Source organism: Stomoxys calcitrans, chromosome 2 (assembly GCF_963082655.1).
Source record: "Stomoxys calcitrans chromosome 2, idStoCalc2.1, whole genome shotgun sequence".
Lineage (NCBI taxonomy): Eukaryota > Metazoa > Arthropoda > Insecta > Diptera > Muscidae > Stomoxys > Stomoxys calcitrans.
In genome coordinates, this window is record NC_081553.1 from 103808104 (window position 1) to 103826658 (window position 18555).

Here is an 18555-nt window from a genome sequence, read left to right on the forward strand (position 1 = left end):
CAATACCACCATGGGGTTCAAATAAATGATATATAGATACATGAGAATAGAGCACATTACTGATACTTTTTCGGGGCTTAGTATTTGGGGGACTACCCCACACCCCTAAATCGGACATATTTACCGACCATGACAATGTGGGACTCAAATGAAAGGTATTAGCGAGTAAAATACGAATCTGATATCCAAATGTGGGACCATGTTTCCGGGGATCCACCCCTTCCCCAAAACACTCCCCAAACTGGACTTATTTACTGATCATGGCAATATGGGGCTTAAATAAAAGGTATTTGAGTGTAGAATTCGAGTCTGATATCCAAATATGGGGGCCGCCTCTCCACAAAAAACGTCCCCCAAGGGGACAAATTTACGACCATAGCAATATGGGGCTCAAATGAAAGGTCTTTGGAAGTAAAGCACGAATTTGATATCAATATTCGGGAAAAGTGTCTATGGGGCCACCCCACCTCCACAACGCCACCCAAAAAGGAAGTATTTGCTGACTATTGCAATATGAGACTCAAATAAGAGGGTTTTTTTTAAAGTAGAACACGAATCCGATATATATTTTCAAGGCCAACTCACTGAGTGGCCGTCCATCCCCCAAAACAATTTGATATCCAAATGTAGGACCATGTATTTAAGGTATCACCCCTTCCCCAAAACACCCCCCACAGAGTAAAAATTTTTCGACCATGCCATTATGTGACTCAAATCAAAGGTATTTGAGTTTAGAAAACGAATTTGATAACCTATTTTGGGGTCATTTGTTTGGGGGCGCCTCATCGTGTAAACTCCCCCAAAGCCAATGGCAATATGGGGTTTAAATAAATGGTATTTGAAAAAAGAGCACGATGCTGATATTTTCAGGGCCAAATGTCTGGGGACCCCCTCACCCCCGAAAACACCCCTAAATCAGAGAAAACATGAGAATATCGGGCAGAAATAAAGTATTTTAAGAAAGGAGTACACCTTACATCCAAACTTAAATTCGTAGACCATTAAAGATCATATGGGATTTAGATAAAGGTACTTATATTGTTAAACTGTTAGTCAAGCGATATACTATTTTCGTAGCATGGTATGTCACTAAAAGCTCTTTAATTGTTCAAAATAAATAAAAAATGCAAATTTTGCCCATGAACATTCCACCAAAGAACAGGGGCAAACTTCTCACATATCAATGAGTGCAGTCCGATTCAAATTTAAGCTCAATGAAAAGGGGCCTCCTTTTTATAGCCGAGTCCGAAAGGCGTGCCGCAATGCGACACCGCTTTAAAGAGAAGTTTTACATGGCATAGTACCTCACAAATGTTTCCAGCATTGGGAGGGGAACACCACCGCTGAATTTTTTTTTCTGATGGTCTCTCCAGGATTTCAACCCAGGTGCTCAGCGTCATAGGCGGACATGCTAACCTCTGCGCTACGGTGGCCTCCAAGACTGCCACCTAAACCTTACCTAATATTGTTGCCCAAAAAGTAATTGCGGATTTTTCATATAGTCGGCGTTGACAAATTTTTTCACAGCTTGTGACTCTGTAATTGCATTCTTTCTTCTGTCAGTTATCAGCTGTTAATTTTAGCTTGCTTTAGAAAAAAAGTTTAAAAAAAGTATATTTGATTAAAGTTCATTCTAAGTTTTATTACAAAATGCATTTACTTTCTTTTAAAAAATCCGCAATTACTTTGTGGGCAACCCAATATATTCAAAATCAATACAATGTTACAGTTTCCATAAGCCTTTGAGCTCATGATAATTTTAGTTTTAACCGTCTATGTTAAAAGTATGAGAGCTGGCCCGGCAACCAACATCACCTCTCTGAATGTTGAGGAGCTCGGTTCAAGACTTCCTTGTTGAATGTGATGTTTTTTAGCTTACCGTTCTCTTATGACGAATATCCCCAATTCTAATTTTTAAAAACAAACATCCACTACCATCAATTACATCTCCTAGAATTCAAATTAAATTCATTATTATTCACTCTACTAATTTAGCTTCAATTTAAAAATAATAATCCAAATGAGTCCTAGGTAACAAAGGACTAATTCATTTCATTGCTTAAGCTCACCCCCACCCCACCCACACAATTAAAATGTTGTATGTAAACAAATGTATTTTTTTTTACTAAATCCATTAGCTAGCAATAATTAGAAGTCACATTAAAAATACACACATTAATCATACGCCTCAAGGTAAAAAATGGACATGTACCTTCTTCCACCATCTCCATTCAATACGATGAAATGATGGTAGATTGTAAGAAAACACATTGTACATTAGATTTTCCTCTGCTTTGTTTCCCTGCCTTTTCATTGAAAAGAAACGAAAATTACAATAAACACTAACCAACAAAAAAAATTTTGAAATTTATTTATTTTTCTTTTTTTTTGTATTTTAATTCTTGAATTTCAAATGATATTTGTTTATGCAGTGAAAGCATTTATTAATTATGCCAGCCTTACTCATTTATATTATTTTTCTTCTTCTTGTCTCGTCCCTGCTCTTGTCTCTTCCCTTTTTATACACACAGAGCACAATCGTAGGTGAAATGAGCACAGAATTGTGAGAATTAATGAATTTTAATTTGCAACAACCGGCTCCACAATTGGTTCTGCCCCCGCCCAAGCCACCACCTCTGTTAAAAGCACCACAAACACCGCATTCCCAGCAACACCCACAAACGACGATGCTGCATGTACCAATACAGGTGGCCACCATAAGTATTGCGGGAATGGAGCAGCAACAGCCGCAACATCATCTGCGGCAACAGCAACAACAGCAACAGCCACCTGCCCCTACCAACAACACAACGCAGTTGTATCATCAGGAGTTGCTGCTGCCAACTCATCAGAATCAGGAAACATTAGCCGGTGTGCCACCTCCCACGGTCTTTTGCAAGAGATGGTTGCAACAACATCAGCAGTAAATGGAACGAAAATAACAACAACATGTAAATAGCTTCAAAAGAAAATGGTAAACAGGAAAGGACATCTAAACAGTTAGGAAAGAAGAAACAAAGAAAATAAAAAAAACAGCAAAAAGTAGCAAGACGAATGAAGGTACCCCTAGACCGACAGAAGGACAGACGGACGAACAGACAGCAAATCCTAACCAACATCAATGTACTTAAATGAAAATATTTAGCTTTTCTTAGTCGCTTGTGAAATTTTTTTTTCCTTTTCTTTTTGCTTTTTTCTCTCTCATTAAGGCTTTTAAATATATTCTGCATACAGAATGTAACAACACGAAACATGAGCTAAACAAAAACAACAACAACAAGAAAAAAACTAAATGAAAATAATTTTAAACGGAAGAAAATCTGTGTTAGGAAAAGCTGAATTAAAATAAATGTGAATGTCAGCGTTTCGCTTAAACGTGGCGTTGTCTATCTAACTAAACACACAGCATGCCAAAACCTAACAAAATACTATGAAGAAAAATTAGACCTTTCCATTACGGAGTGTTATTTTTTTTTTTTTGCTTTCGTCCCTCTCCCCCTCTTGGTCTTCTGAGGAATTGGTCTTAATGAAAAGTTTCTGCAGCAAACTATTTGTGCTTTTTTTTAGTGTTTATTTCCTTGTCCTTCAGCAGCTGAGAATGAATGTTTGCACACAATTCACAGGATGTTTCATTAAGAATTACCCAGAATTTTCTATTAACGAGAAAAGGCAAAATGGTTTAGAATTTATTTGGAATGCCAGTAACCATTTGCAAGCAGTTTCATACTATTTAAAGTAAACGAACAAGTAAAAGTGTGCCAAGTTCGGCCGGGACGAATCTTATTGGGTTGCCCAAAAAGTAATTGCGGATTTTTCATATAGTCGGCGTTGACAAATTTTTTCACAGCTTGTGACTCTGTAATTGCATTCTTTTTTCTATCAGTTATCAGCTTTTACTTTTAGCTTGCTTTAGAAAAAAAGTGTCAAAAAAGTATATTTGATTAAAGTTCATTCTAAGTTTTATTAAAAATGCATTTACTTTCTTTTAAAAAATCCGCAATTACTTTTTGGGCAACCCAATATATACCCTCCACCATGGAACGCATATGTCGAGTTCTTTTCCCGGCATCTCTTCTCAGGCAAAAAAGGATATAAGGAAAGATTTGCTTTGCTATTAGAGCGATATCAAGATGTGGTCCGCATGGGACCACAATTATGTGTAAAATGTCTGTCAATTCGAATAAGAATTGCGCCCTTTGGGGGTTCAAGAAGTAAAATAGAGAGATCGATTTATATGGGAGCTGTATCAGGCTATAGACCGATTCAGATCATAATCATAACACGTATGTTGATGGCCATGAGAGGATCCGTCGTACAACATTTCAGGCAAATCGGATAAGAATTACGCCCTCTAGAGGCTCAAGAATTCAAGATACCAGATCGGTTTATATGGCAGCTATATCACAACATGGACCGAAATGGTCCATTTACAATCCCAACCTACCTACACAAATGAGAAGTATTTGCGCAAAATTTCAAGCGGCTAGCTTTACTAGTTGTTGGATATCATAGCAAAACACGTCGCGCAAAATTTCATTCAAATCGGATAAGAATTGCGCCCTCTAGAGGCTGAAGAAGTCAACACCCCAGATCGGTTTATATGGCAGCTATATGAGGTCATGAACCGATTTGAACCTTATTTGATACAACTGTTGAATCAAAGAGAATAAAATACGTCATTCAAAATTTCAGCCAAATCGGATAGGAATTGCGCCCTCTATAGGCTCAAGAAGTCAAGACCCATGATCGGTTTATATGACAGTTATATCAGGTTATGAATCGATTTGAACCATACTTGGCACAGTTGTTTGATATCATAACAAGACACAGTTGTTGGACATCATAGCAAAACACGTCGTGGAAAATTTCATTCAAATCGGATAAGAATTGCCTCCTCTAGAGGCTCAAGAAGTCAAGACCCAAGATCGGTTTATATGACAGCAATATTAGGTTATAAACCGATTTGAACCATACTTGGCACAGTTATTTAATATCATAGCAGAATACGTCATGCAAAATTTCAGCCAAATCGGATAGGAATTGCGCCCTCTAGAGGCTCAAAAAGTCAAGACCCAAGATCGGTTTATATGACAGCTATATCAGGTTATGAACCGATTTGAATCATACTTGACACAGTTGTTTAATATCATAGCAGAATACGTTATGCAAAATTTCATTCAAATCGGATAAGAATTGCGCCCTCTAGAGGCTCAAGAAGTCAAAACCCAAGATCGGTTTATATGACAGCTATATCAGGTTTTGAGCCGATTTGAAAAAATTTTAAAAGAAGAAATCCGAGAGGGAGATGAAGAACCGCGGTTTCCTACGCTAGAACGGACCTACCTACGCCGAAGCCTGTGTCACTCCCCCGTCGGAACCATCCTATTGGCTCAACAAACCTCTGGAGAGATACCAGAGGTACGTTCGCAAGTTCACCCAGATCACAGAAGAAACGGCTCCCCAGAAAGGAGAGCCAATGTCTCTGCAGACCTGGACAGGAACAAAGCTAGTACTCAATAGGCTCCTCCTCATCCTTATCAAGGCAACTCCTACAGAAGTCGTTGTGCGGTGTCCCCATGCGCGCTGCCATGCGCCCTATGGCACAGTGTACGGTTATGACCCCTGTCAAAGTACTCGTCGACCTCTTATCGAACGCCAGCAATTCCCTCGTCGTCCTTCCATCGATGACCGGCCATAGCGCCTTTGCAGTCCGGCAACCATCTACCGTGTCCCACCTCGCCACCGAAGCAGCTCTGGCCATCCCATCTACTCTGTTCAGTAGTTCGACAAATGGCGCGAAGGCAAGACCGATGACTGGTCCCCCCGGCGGGGATTCATTTCCTGGAATCCCCTCGTGCCCAGGTACCCATGTCAGCGTCACATCGTGGTCCCGAAGCCTATCCAGGGATTCCAAATAGTCCGCCACTTATCTCGACCTCACCATACTCGACCCCAAGGCCTTGAGCGCCGCCATACTGTCCACATAAATTCTGAGTTGCGAGGGCGGTAAGCCCCTTACAGAGGGCTGCAGCCGCAAGAGAAATTTTTTTCTGCCTGAAAGTCCGTACACTCGTCCGGCAGTCTCAGAGACATACTGATATTGAGTGCATCAGAGTGCGCGTAGGCAGGACCGATGACTGGTCCGCCCGGCGGGGATTAATTTCCTGTGATCCCCTCATGCCCAGGAACATGTTAGCGTCACATCGAGGGCCCGGAGCCTATCCAGGGATTCCAAATAGTCCGCCACTTATCTCGACCTCACCATCCTCGACCTCAAGGCCTTGAGCGCCGCAATACTGTCCACGTAAATTCTGAGTTTCGAAGGTGGTAAGCCTCTTGCCAGAATTTCTCTAGCGGTTACTGCAATAGCACAGCCCTCTGCCTGAAAGACCTAACACTCGTCCGACAGTCTCAGAGACATACTAGTATTGAGTGCATCAAAATAGACCCCAATCCAGTCCCTCACTCCGCCTTGGAGCCATCTGTGTAGATCGAGGTCTCATCCTCCTCAAGTATACCATCCGCCCTCCGTTCATCCCCGTCAGTAAAAAGAATCGCGAATGACCTCACACCAGTCGGCACTGGTGCCAGGTAGTCGGAGATCCTCCTCAGTGTACCCTCCGTATCCATAACACCCAGAATCGAACTGTGGCCGCAACCATCCACCTTCAGCATGCCGAGCTCTACCCTGGCGGCGCAGTTCCAAAAATAGGCCCCAATGGGCTGCATATCCAACAGCGCCCCTGTGATCCCGACGCAGGCCAGTCTCTGTAACTTTTCGAACACCCTCGCACGCTTCCTCTTCGCTACGGCATTCCACCAAAGCAGTGCCCCATAGGCCAATACTGGTCTCACGATTACGGCATATATCCAAAAAATCATCTTGGGAGTTACCCCCCACTTACTACCGAACATCCTCCTGCAAATGCAGTTTTTGCCCATGAACATTCCACTAAGAAACAGCGGCAAACTTCTCACATATCAATGAGTGCAGTCCTATTCAAGTTTAAGCTCTATGATAAGGGGTCTCCTTTTTATAGCCGAGTCCGAACGGCGTACCGCAGTGCGACACCTCTTTGGAGAGAAGTTTTACATGGCATAGTACCTCACAAATGTTGCCAGCATAAGGAGGGGAAAACCACCGCTGAAAAATTTTTTTTCTGATGGTCTCGCCCAGAATCGAACACAGGCGTATAGCGTCATAGGCAGACATGCTAACCTCTGCGCTACAGTGGCCTCCACCGAACATCCTCCTGCAGGAGTAAAAAGCGCACAGTGCCTTACGACTTCTTTCCTCGGTGTTCCTTTTCCAGGACAGTTTCGTATCGAGGATTGTGCCTAGGTACTTCGCCTCCTTCGACAGCCGCAGGGTGAACCCGTCCAAGGACGGGCGTCTGAACTCCGATATCTTATATCTACGGGTAAAGAGCACCAGCTCCGTCTTCGGTTGGGCCTCAACCAATTTCTGGTAGAATATGGCGACAACCTCTTCAGTGACCCTTCTATGATCTCGCTCATCGTCGACAGAAATTTGTCTCGACCAGCAGTGACGTTCCCACCGCGATCCATCAGGATTTCATTAATCACGAGGCTCCACATTATCGGTGAGAACACCCCTCTTTGGGGTGTTCCTCTGGTCACCCGCCTTCTGACCACACAATCTCCCAGGTTTGCATTATTAATCCTGCCATGAAGTATATTATTTGTCCATTGGAAGATTAAAGGGTGAATCCCCGTGCGGTCCAGTGCGGCAACTATCGCCTCAATCTCCACATTATTGAAAGCCCCCTCAATATCCAAGAAAGCCACCAAAGTGTAATCCTTCTGTCGGAGGGACGTCTCGACCTCCTGTACCACTGCGTGGAGGGCCGTCTCCACCAACCTGCCTTTGTGGCATACGTCTTGTGCCCCACTGTAGTTGTCCGGCGTCAGTCCCCCCCTCACCTTCAGGTCAATCAGTCTTTCCAGGGTTTTCTGCAAGAACGATGACATACTAATAGGCCTATAATCCTTCGTCATACTGTGGTTTATTCTTTCCGCCTTGAGGATAAAGACCACCTTGACTTCCCTCCATGCCCTCGGTATGTAGGACCATGCCAGGCTCGCTCTGAAGGTCTGCTCAAGCCATGGCAGGGTGACTCCAAGTCACTCCTGCAGCTGCGCCGGGATGATTCCGTCAGGACCGACTGGAAAATGCGGACCGCCCACGCTATCTTCTTCTCGTCCACGGTGTTCCTGATGAGATCATCCGTTAAGGCCACCTGTGTAGGTATTTGCGATGTCCTGATCGCCGACCTTTTCCTGGCCGCCTGGAAAATGAGCCTCAATCAGGAGTTCCAACGTCTCTTGCCCACTCTCAGTGAAAGTTCCGTCCTCCCTTCTAAGGGAGCAACCTAGATGGCTCACTAGTGCTTTCCAATTCCCCACAAAATTTCGCCCTGGAACTCCTTTTCACCTTTCACATCGCCTTCTTGAACTTGCCAAGGGTGTCACGATACTCGTCCTAGCCCTCTGCCGTGTTCTCCCTCTTGGCCATGTTAAAAAGTCTTCTGCTCTCCCTACTGAACACCTTCAGTTCCGGTGACCACTATGACTGGCTGGTTTTGCGTGGCGGTACTCTTTCGAGACATGCCTTCAAAAAGGCGTCATTCAGGCATCCCGTGGATAAAATGTAGTCAAAATGTGACTCACATCTTTCATTGGTATCCGTACTTCCCTAGAAACTGTGGTGAGCATTGGCGTCATCCCCTAGCACAAGGTCATGCCCCTTCTCTTCGCACCAACCGACCTGGGCCCGGACTTTGTCTGTTGGGGGTTTGTCCACATCGTAGGGTAGGTAAATGGAGACCAAGACCAGTAATTGGGTTTCTGTAAGGCCACTACCATTAAGTCTTCATCGCTGAAACGAGAAATCAGAGTAAGGTTCAAATCCCTACTGGCCACGATACAGCTTCTAATCATACCTTCTTTGGGGGGTGAGATGAGATTCAGATTTCGTGATCTGAGTCCGCGAACCTTGTTACCTCGTAACCACGGTTCTTGAACGAGGGCGATATCAGTGCCATCTCCCTCCATAGCTCTTCGATAAGAGTAAAATACAATAGAAAAGTTTCTATAAATTACTGCCAATCGGGAGTAACACTGAATGGGCTAGTTTAGAATTCCCATGTACAACCGACACTGTGTACTGTATCAGCTAGCTGCAATGCGAAATTCCTCTCTGAACAAAAGGCAAGTGAAGCAATCCCATTGTCTGATCTAGTGGTCAAACTAATGCTGGTTTGCTTCTTACCTCAACCAAGTGATACGCCAACTGACTAACTGAACTGACCAAGCAAACTAGCGAGCACACGCCTTTTATAACCTAAAGCTCTTTAACTACTCAAAGCAAAGCAAGCAAACAAATCTCAGTGAGTGAAAGAGTGAGTGAAAGAGTGGGCGAAAGAGTGAGTGAAAGAGTGAGTGAAAAAGTGAGTGAAAAAGTGAGTGAAAGAGTGAGTGTTTTCCCGCCACCATAGCTATTCTCAACACTCTTCATGTAAAACAAAAAAACCAAAATAAAATGACTCAAACACAATTCTCACAGAGCATAGCATACAAAGGGTTGAGTGGTTGTCCTGCTGATGGGTAAAAGCTTTTACAATACTCTTCTCACTGAGTGTAATTATCATTTAAATAAAGATCATTTAATTTTAGTGTGCTCTCTCTCATATAAGAACAACGAAAAAGAGCCGTTTCTTCTGTGTTCTGGGTGAACTTGCGAACCTATCTCTGGTAGGTCTCCTGAGATTTGTTGAAGGAACTGAGTGGTTCCGACGGGGGGTACAATAAGTTCCGTCGTAGGTACATTCGTGCCTACATGGGGATGGGCGTTTCTCCACCCCCCGCTCGGGTTCTCCATTCCTTCTGTCATTCATTTACTCGTTTATAACTCTAGCCCGAGGTCTCACATCATCTTTCTCTTCCCTTTCTTCCTATCGTGCCACAATGGTCCAGACCGGCCTCCCAGTGTACTCACCTTTGATGGGCAATCCACTCAACCTAACCTAAATGGTTTGGATTTCGTCCGAATTGTAGCAAGCCTATCATGAAGCTGTGTAAAACTTGAGGATAGGTGTTTCAGTCTCAGATAGCCGGCATTATCCGCATTGCAGTTCTACAGTGCAGCCGTCAGTGCGTATAATGTACCTTCTCTAAGGAAAGTTCGAATACTTCAAGTACAGACCGCAAAATGGTGCCACCAAAATCATTACTTCATTGTTTCCGATTTCATTTTCAACGTGTGGGTAGCTCGTCTGGTAGCTCTGGACAAAGAAGAAAATCTAGTAACTGACACAGATAACATGCTGAAGATATGGAAAGAACATTTTACCCATCTGCTAGTGTCCGACGTTTGCAGCGAAGAGGATACCGCAGAACCAATCAATGATGATGGTATAGAATGTTTACCTCCTAGTCAGAATGAGGTCCAGGTAGCAGTGACCCAACCAAAGAACAACAAGGCAATAGGAGCCAACGGGTTACCTGCTGAACTATTTGAGACCGGAGGCGACACGCTGATCAGCTTATCTGCGCAATCTGGCTAGAAGAACGCATACCCGACGTTTGGAATCTCAGCATACTATGTCCCGTACACAAGAAAGGAGACAAGACGTAATGTGCCGACTACAGCGGAATAAGCGAAGAATAGTGCTGGTAAACATATGCTACTTTGGACACTATACAAGACACTGATACTACCCGTGTTGTTGTATGGTTCTCAAGCCTGGGTACTTGTGAAAGCAGATGAGGCAGTGCTTGGAGTATTTGAGAGAAAGATTCTTCGTAAAATATATGGACCAGTTTTTGTTAATGGAGAATATAGGCGACGTATGAACCACGATCTGTATGATGACTATAGCATAGTTACACGCATCAAAATACAGCGGCTGCGTTGGCCAGGTCATGTTGTCAGAATGGCTGAAGAAACTCCAGCAAAGAAGTCTTTTGAAGGCAAACACGGTGGTAAACGCAAACCAGGAAGACCAAAAGCCCGATGGAAAGATCAAGTAATGGGAGACACCTCGAAACTTGGTGTCAGAGATTTTAGAATGAGCGCAGAAGATCGAGGCGCTTGGAACGCTATTCTACGTTCGACTAGTGGAACAAATTTCTGTCATAGCCAATTACAGTAAACGTAAGGTAAGGGTAGCTCATTTGGGAGACTTCATGGCGCATGTCAGTTAGCTACCTTTAACGTATGTAAAAGATTTTTTGGAGGATTTAAGAAGTTTTAGATGACTGAATAATAATAGGTGAGAGGATAACTGTGGCCGAAAATTCTTTACCAACAGAAACTGTTAACTTATTAATTAAATGATAATTTTTTTTCATATAAAAACTTTTAAAATCATAACATTTACCCCGCCATATTAAATCGTCGCATTTTTTTCCATTTCGGCGACCTTGTCCATTGTTCATTATATTTGCCCAATTGTACATTAAACTAAACATTTCTCATTTATGTTGTCGTTGATATGTACGACTATATACATGTATGCATACATAGTTCGTTCAGCATTGACTACAGAGTATTTTAATGAGAATACATAGATTTTCTGGTGCCAGGCATTCTCGACCATATTACCCAAGCAAATGGGGTAATTGTTGTACGAATTGTCTGACGATAATCGTAAACATAAAATTTTATTCTTATTCGAAACGCACGCACACACACACACACACACACAGGCAATGACACCAGCAATGGAAGACAATAACGCAAGGAATCGATGACAGCCAGCCTGTCGGCAAATGATACGAATAATATCGAATAACGACTACAACAACAACTTTCGCAAGCAAAAAACAAAACACACACACACGCACACTTACAGTGTAGAAGAGCAGTGGCGGTAGCATGGGAAACAGAAAATTCAATTATCTGAGGTGGAGAATGTGCAAAGTTTGTGTTTTGTTGTCTTGGTGTTGTTGGTGTGTGTTTTTTCATTGTTCTTTCTTTTTTCGCAACAGCAAAAAGAAATAGTGTCAAGAAATAAAAATTAATGAGACTTGAGCAAATTAAGAGCATTAGTCTGAAAGAGAGGGGGAGGGGGGGGGGGGGGGGGGAAAGGAGAGAGAGTAAAAAAACCCCGTAAGACTTTAATAAGCATGTTATTGAATGGGAGAATTTTCTCATAAACTAACTGAAAATGAGCAGACATTTTGCGAAACGAGGGTAGAGAGTGAGTTTTATTCTAATACGCTTGAAATAATTTCATGGGTCTCACCCAATGTATATTAAAAGAAATAATTCTACAGTTTGGATTGCTTACCAAAGTATTAATTTAAATTTGACTTGTCATTGATTACTAAGTACTGCGATAGATTTAATGTTATTGTTGTACTAGACTGGCAATAATTAAGTTTAATTTGTTTTGAACTAAGCGTCATGGTAGATGAGTTGGGGGTGTGATTGTCTTGGCAAAGATGGGAATGTCTCATTGCCCACCAGACTCTTTGGAAATAAGTATTATTAGAGTCAACTTAAAATTATTTGAGAGTTTGATTTCTGCTATTATAACCTAACCTTAGTTGCCGAAAGTTCTGCTAGATAAGTTAGTGTTGTGCTTGGCGTAAAAGTGCCGTAAGTGACTTTAAATTACCCTGTTGACTTCAGATTTTAATCTGCACATAATTTCTTGTCTGTTTTCTGAGGAATGAGACATGTATGAGGAGGCAACAATCATCAGTTATGTTTCATCTATAAATATTGCCAGACGATGTGATGCACATGTAGTGTAGCCTTAGGCATTAAATAGTTTAACTGGCAACCCATTGGCTCCTGCTGCTTTCTTGTTATTCAGCCGGTCGTTGCAAAGCTGACCTTATTCTCACTAGGCCGTATACATGCAAATCATCATCAAGGGTGTGGTACCTTCCCGTATCCACGATCGGATACCACAGATGGGAAAATGTATCTGCTTAGTTAAACTGTTAGCCTATGGTTAAGAAGTGGAGGAGGAGAGTAGTCGGCAAACGCCATTCCGTATATGATTTCACCACTTCCGTTGTATCTGCCTAGTTATGGTTAAGAAATGGAGGAGGAGAGTGGGCGGAAAATGCCATTCCGTATAAGATTTCATCACTTCCTTCTGTCGCAGCCATCCTGGGGAAAACTACTAAAGATACGTCTACAAGTTCACCCAGATCGTCCAGTATCTACAACGTATTCTTGCGGTCTGCTTTCTTAGATATGCCAGAGTGACAGTCAGGCATCTATGTGCAAATTCAAACCTCACCACCAACTCTGCACTGGCAACTTTGTCTATTATGTTCAGTAGCTCGACAAATGGCAGGTATGCAAGACTGACCACATGTTTGCTCGCCGTAGATGAGGCACATTCGTCCGCCTTCGCATTTTCCAAAATGCGATCGTATCCCGGGAACCCAAGTCGGAGTTGTCATGGGTTCATTCAGGGATTTGAGACATTACGTCACATTACGCCGATTTTGCTGAAATTTGGGACAGTGAGTTTTGTTAGGCCTTTCGACATCCTTCTTCAATTTGCCCCAGATAGGTCCAGATTTGGATATAGCTCCCATATAGACCGATCCGCCGATTGAAGGTTTTGGCCCCATAAAAGGCGCATTTATTGTCCAATGTCGCCGAAAAGTGGGACAGTGAGTTAAGTAAATCCCCTCGACATACTTCTGCAATATGTCATAGATCGGTACAAATTTGGATTTAGCTGTCATATAGACCGATCTCTGGATATAAGGTTTTGGGCCCATAAAAGGCGCATTTATTGTCCGATTTCTCCAAAATTTGCGACAGTGAGCTGTGTTAAGCCCTTCGATTTTTCCGAAATTTGGCCCAGATCGGTCCAGATATGGATATAGCTGCCATATAGATCGATCTCAGGATTTTTAGGTTTTGGGCCCATAAAAGGCGCATTTATTGTCCGATTTCGCCGAAATTTGGGACAGTGAGTTGTATTAGGCCCTTCGACATCCTTCTTCAATTTTCCCCAGATAGGTCCAGATTTGGATATAGCTCCCATATAGACCGATCCGCCGATTTAAGGTTTTGGGCCGATAAAAGACGCATTTATTGTCCAATAACGCCGAAATTTGGGACAGTGAGCTGTGTTAGGCCCTTCGACATCCTTCGTCAATTTTGCCCAGGTCGGTCCAGATTTGGATATAGCTGCCATATAGACCGATCCTCTCAGTTAGGGTCTTAGGCCCATAAAAGCCACATTTATTATCCGATTTTGCTGAAATTAGGGATACTGAGTTGTGTTAGGCCCTTCGATATACTTCTTCAATATGGCACAGATCGGTCCAGATATGGATATAGCTGCCATATAGATCGATCTCTGGATTTAAGGTTTTGGGCCCCTAAAAGGCGCATTTATTGTACGATGTTGCCGAAATTTGGCACAGTGAGTTGAGTTAAGTCCCTCGACATACTTCTGCAATATGTCATAGATCGGTACAAATTTGCATATAGCTGCCATATAGACCGATCTCTGGATTTAAGGTTTTGGGCCCATAAAAGGCGCATTTATTGGCCGATTTCGCCGAAATTTGCGACAGTGAGCTGTGTTAGGCCCTTCGACATTTTTCCGAAATTTGGCCCAGATCGGTCCAGATTTGGATATAGCCGCCATATCCTCCGATTTAGGGTCTTAGGCCCATAAAGCCACATTTATTATCCGATTTTGCTGAAATTTGGGACAGTGAGTTGTATTAGGCTCTACGACGTCCTTAAGCAATTTGGCCCAGATCGGTCCAGATTTGGATATAGATGCCATATAGACCGATCCTCCGATTTAGGGTCTTAGGCCCATAAAAACCACATTTATTATCCCATTTTGTTCTAATTTGGGACAGTGAGTTGTCTTAGGCCCTTCCACATTTTTCTTTAATTTGGTCTAGATCGATCGAAATTTGCATATAGCTGCCATATAGGCCGATCTCTCGGTTTTAGGTTTTTAAGCCATAAAAAGCGCATTTATTGTCCGATGTCGCCGTAATTTCGAACAGTGAGTTGTGTTAGGCCCTTCGACATCCTTCTTCAATTTGGCTCAGATCGGTCCAGATTTGGACAGGGCTGCCATAAAGACCGATATCTCGATTTAATGTTTTGGGCTCATAAAAACCGCATTTTTTATCCGTTGTTGCCGAAATTTGGCACAGAGAGTTAAATTAAGCCCCTCCACATATTTGTGCAATTTGATCTAGATCGATCAAGATTTGCATATAGCTGTCATATAGACCGATCTCTCGATTTAGGGTTTTGGGCCCATAAAAAGGCGCATTTATTGTCCGATTTCGCCGAAATTTGGGACAGTGAGTTGTGTTGGGTCCTTCGACATACTTCTGAAATATGGCACAGATCGGTTCAGATTTGGATATAGCTGTCATATATACCAATCTCTCGATTTAAAGTCTTAGCCCCATAAAAGGCACATTTATAATCCGATTTCGCTGAAATCTGACACAGTGCCTTATGTTAGTCTTTTCGCCATCCGTGTCGTATATGGTTCACATCGGTCTGTATGGCTACCAAAAAGAGCAATATTTTGTTCTGCAAAATTTAACAATGGCTTGTACTTATTAGACCACTCAATATCCGTTTCGAATTCAATTCCATGCTAAAACTTCTTGAGAAATAATTGTTTCACATAAAAACTTGGTAGTTGATTTTTTCTTGGAGCTAATTTTTCTTGTCTGATTGCAATTATTGTGTTGCCCAAAAAAGTAATTGCGGATGTTTTAAAAGAAAGTAAATGCATTTTTAATAAATCTTAGAATGAACTTTAATCAATAATACTTTTTTTACACTTTTTTTCTAAAGCAAGCTAAAAGTAACAGCTGATAACTGACAGAAGAAAGAATGCAATTACAGAGTCACAAGCTGTGAAAAAAATTGTCAACGCATACTATATGAAAAATCCGCAATTACTTTTTGGGCAACCCTATACAATGAGTGATCTTTTGTTGTTTAAAGCACGCATTTTTCAATCCATCCTTTTTGTAAGACTGTGATGTCGGCTTCTTACTTTTGTAATATATCCTCCAATACGTTTAGAGCTTTGATATTTCAGAATCAGATTTACAAATTATTATCGTCTGCGGGGTATAGTTAACTTTAACAGGCAGCTACCCCAAATAGAATTGGACTTTGCCAAGCTAAGGCCACTCAGAACCGTTACTTGGTATAAGTCATCCCATAGATCTCCAATTCGATATATGATATTACAACTACATTAATCCCCCATCCCCCCCATCCCCCATTATAGTAGGAAAGAAAGAGTTTCTCTTCTAGGAGGTGAACAGGAAACATCGATCAATGCAAAGAGCAGAGTCGAATTGTAGAGACTCTACACCAATTGGTGTATCACTTGCACTTGGAAGTTTTCAACGATCAGCTTTGATTGATTGATACTTTTGTACAATCAAAGCTGAACGTTGAAAACTTCCAAGTGCAAGTGATACACCAATTGGGGTAGAGTCTCTACAATTCGACTCTGTTCATTGTATTGATAGATGTTTCCTGTTCACCTCCTAGAGGAGAAACTCTTTCTTTTCTAGAGGAGAAACTCTTTCTGCAATTTTTCCCCTGCATTGATTTTCTTCCAAACTTTTAGAGGCTTTCTTCTTAGCAAGTAACACAAGACATATAACACACGAATTAGAAATAAAAGGCAAAACAAAAAAAGGTTGTATATACATTTTAACTAAATTTTGAAAACGAATCAAAAATATTACTTAACACACGTCCAAAGTATTGATATTTTCTAGCATATAAGTAGAAATATATTCGTATATACTCATACACAGAACAGAATAAATGATATATTATAGGGAAATAAATTAAAAATTAGCAACAATATCAAAAGTCACAGTATTTCCAAAAGCTTAGAAGAAACTGAAAAAAAAAAAACAAAAAATCAAACACAACATTGCATTCATTTCAATTACAATTCTCCGTTTTTTTTTTCTTTCAAAGCCAACTCACAATAAACTAATGAAACAACAAAAAACAATAAAATTAAATAAATATTTTTACTTGATTCCTATATAGAAAGAACGAAAAGAAAAACAAACAAAAATAAATCAAAGCTTATGTTACATTGTAAATATTAACATTAATCATATTAATTATTATTAAATAAATTAAAGATATTCAAAGAAGAGAAAAATCATATAAATAAAACAAACAAAAAAAAAAAACAATTACATTTGGGTTATACTGAGTGTCATGGCGTTTATATGCGTTATATATGTATGTTTATGTGTGTGCATGTGTGAAATTTAATTATATGGAAATAATTTATTTGCCTACAACACTGCCATTTTCATTTTTAATAGAATTCCCCTAGCCACTCACTCACTCATCCTTGCTCTCACCCTCTCTCCCTCCCTCCCAAATAGCATTATAAAAACATAATAAATACAGAACAGCAATACTGCCACAATTTGATATATTTATTGATTTCAACCAAAAACGAAAGCAAAAAAACAAAAAACGTATCTTACCAGCCATCACTCTAACAAAAACATGGCAATTTAATGATATATGTATGTATTCACATAAAGATTTACGATTTTTAAACTCTCGTATAGCATTTAACCAAGTACGCATGAGAATATGCATAAAATTTATTAAACATACTACAAATTAAGATTTTATGATATTTAAATGTCATTTTTTAAAAAATAAGAATTAAAACAACGGAAAACACAGACTCTATTTTAAGCCAAACATGAAAACAACAACGGATAATTATTAAAAAAAAAACACATGAATATTAAATAAATAATAATAAAATCATTCATTTTTTATACGAAAAAATAAATAATTTGTTTTATTTAATGTGGCAAATCAGTCAGTGATCTTTGTTTTATTGTAGCCATTGAGTGAAGCGGACGTGTTTTTATTTCGCTCCTCAAAAATTTATATTTGTATCTCGGAATAGGTACTACCTATTAGGAAAAAAATGTTAAAGCCTTTTGGAGTAGGCTAGAAATGAACTCCAAAGACTAAACATCTGCGGTGGTGGCGTCAGACCGCAGCATGTTGTCCTCCCTTGATATAGGTGTGGGTGCCTTGGCACCTGTAGTGGAGGGCTATGCTTCAAGCGCTCAACTAGTCGTCAGACTAATAAATGAGGAAGAGACGGATAAACCAGAGGGATGCACAGTTCGTCCCCAGCCTTTAAGTAAAGATGGCGTTTCTGACTCGGATTCAGGCAGCGACTGTGTCAAAGAAACAGTCATCGCAGCCAAATCGAGAGATGAGGGCATCGGGATGACAGCAGAAGTGAGAGATGGCTTTGCTAAGCTCACAAGCAGACCGAGAAAGCGATCCGGTGCACGACGAAGGAGACAGAGGAGTATGTAATCGCATCAAAAAGCAAAAAAAGCACTTCTACGGAAGCTTGAAAAAGAATCGGACCTCCCAAAGATCATAACACTGCTAAAATACTGAAGAAGAAAAAGTGCTCCCCGCTTTCAAGTACTCTGGGTAAACCAAGCCAGCCATTCCGCAATGGAGACTCCAGG

At 41.2% G+C, this 18555-nt stretch overlaps 1 protein-coding gene across 2 annotated transcripts in view; it reads left to right on the forward strand.

Moving 5' to 3' along the window:
- Positions 1-2619, forward strand: part of LOC106083634 (band 4.1-like protein 4A) — a 270027-nt gene extending 267408 nt beyond the window's left edge. Inside the window, exon 16 of one of the 2 annotated variants that reach the window (XM_059362286.1) lies at positions 2532-2619. In XM_059362286.1, the coding sequence (XP_059218269.1) occupies positions 2532-2567 (36 nt within the window). In that variant the 3' untranslated portion in view covers positions 2568-2619. The remainder of the gene's footprint in view (positions 1-2531) is intronic. The other variant, XM_059362287.1, reaches the window with a different exon arrangement.
- Positions 2620-18555: the final 15936 nt, after the last annotated feature.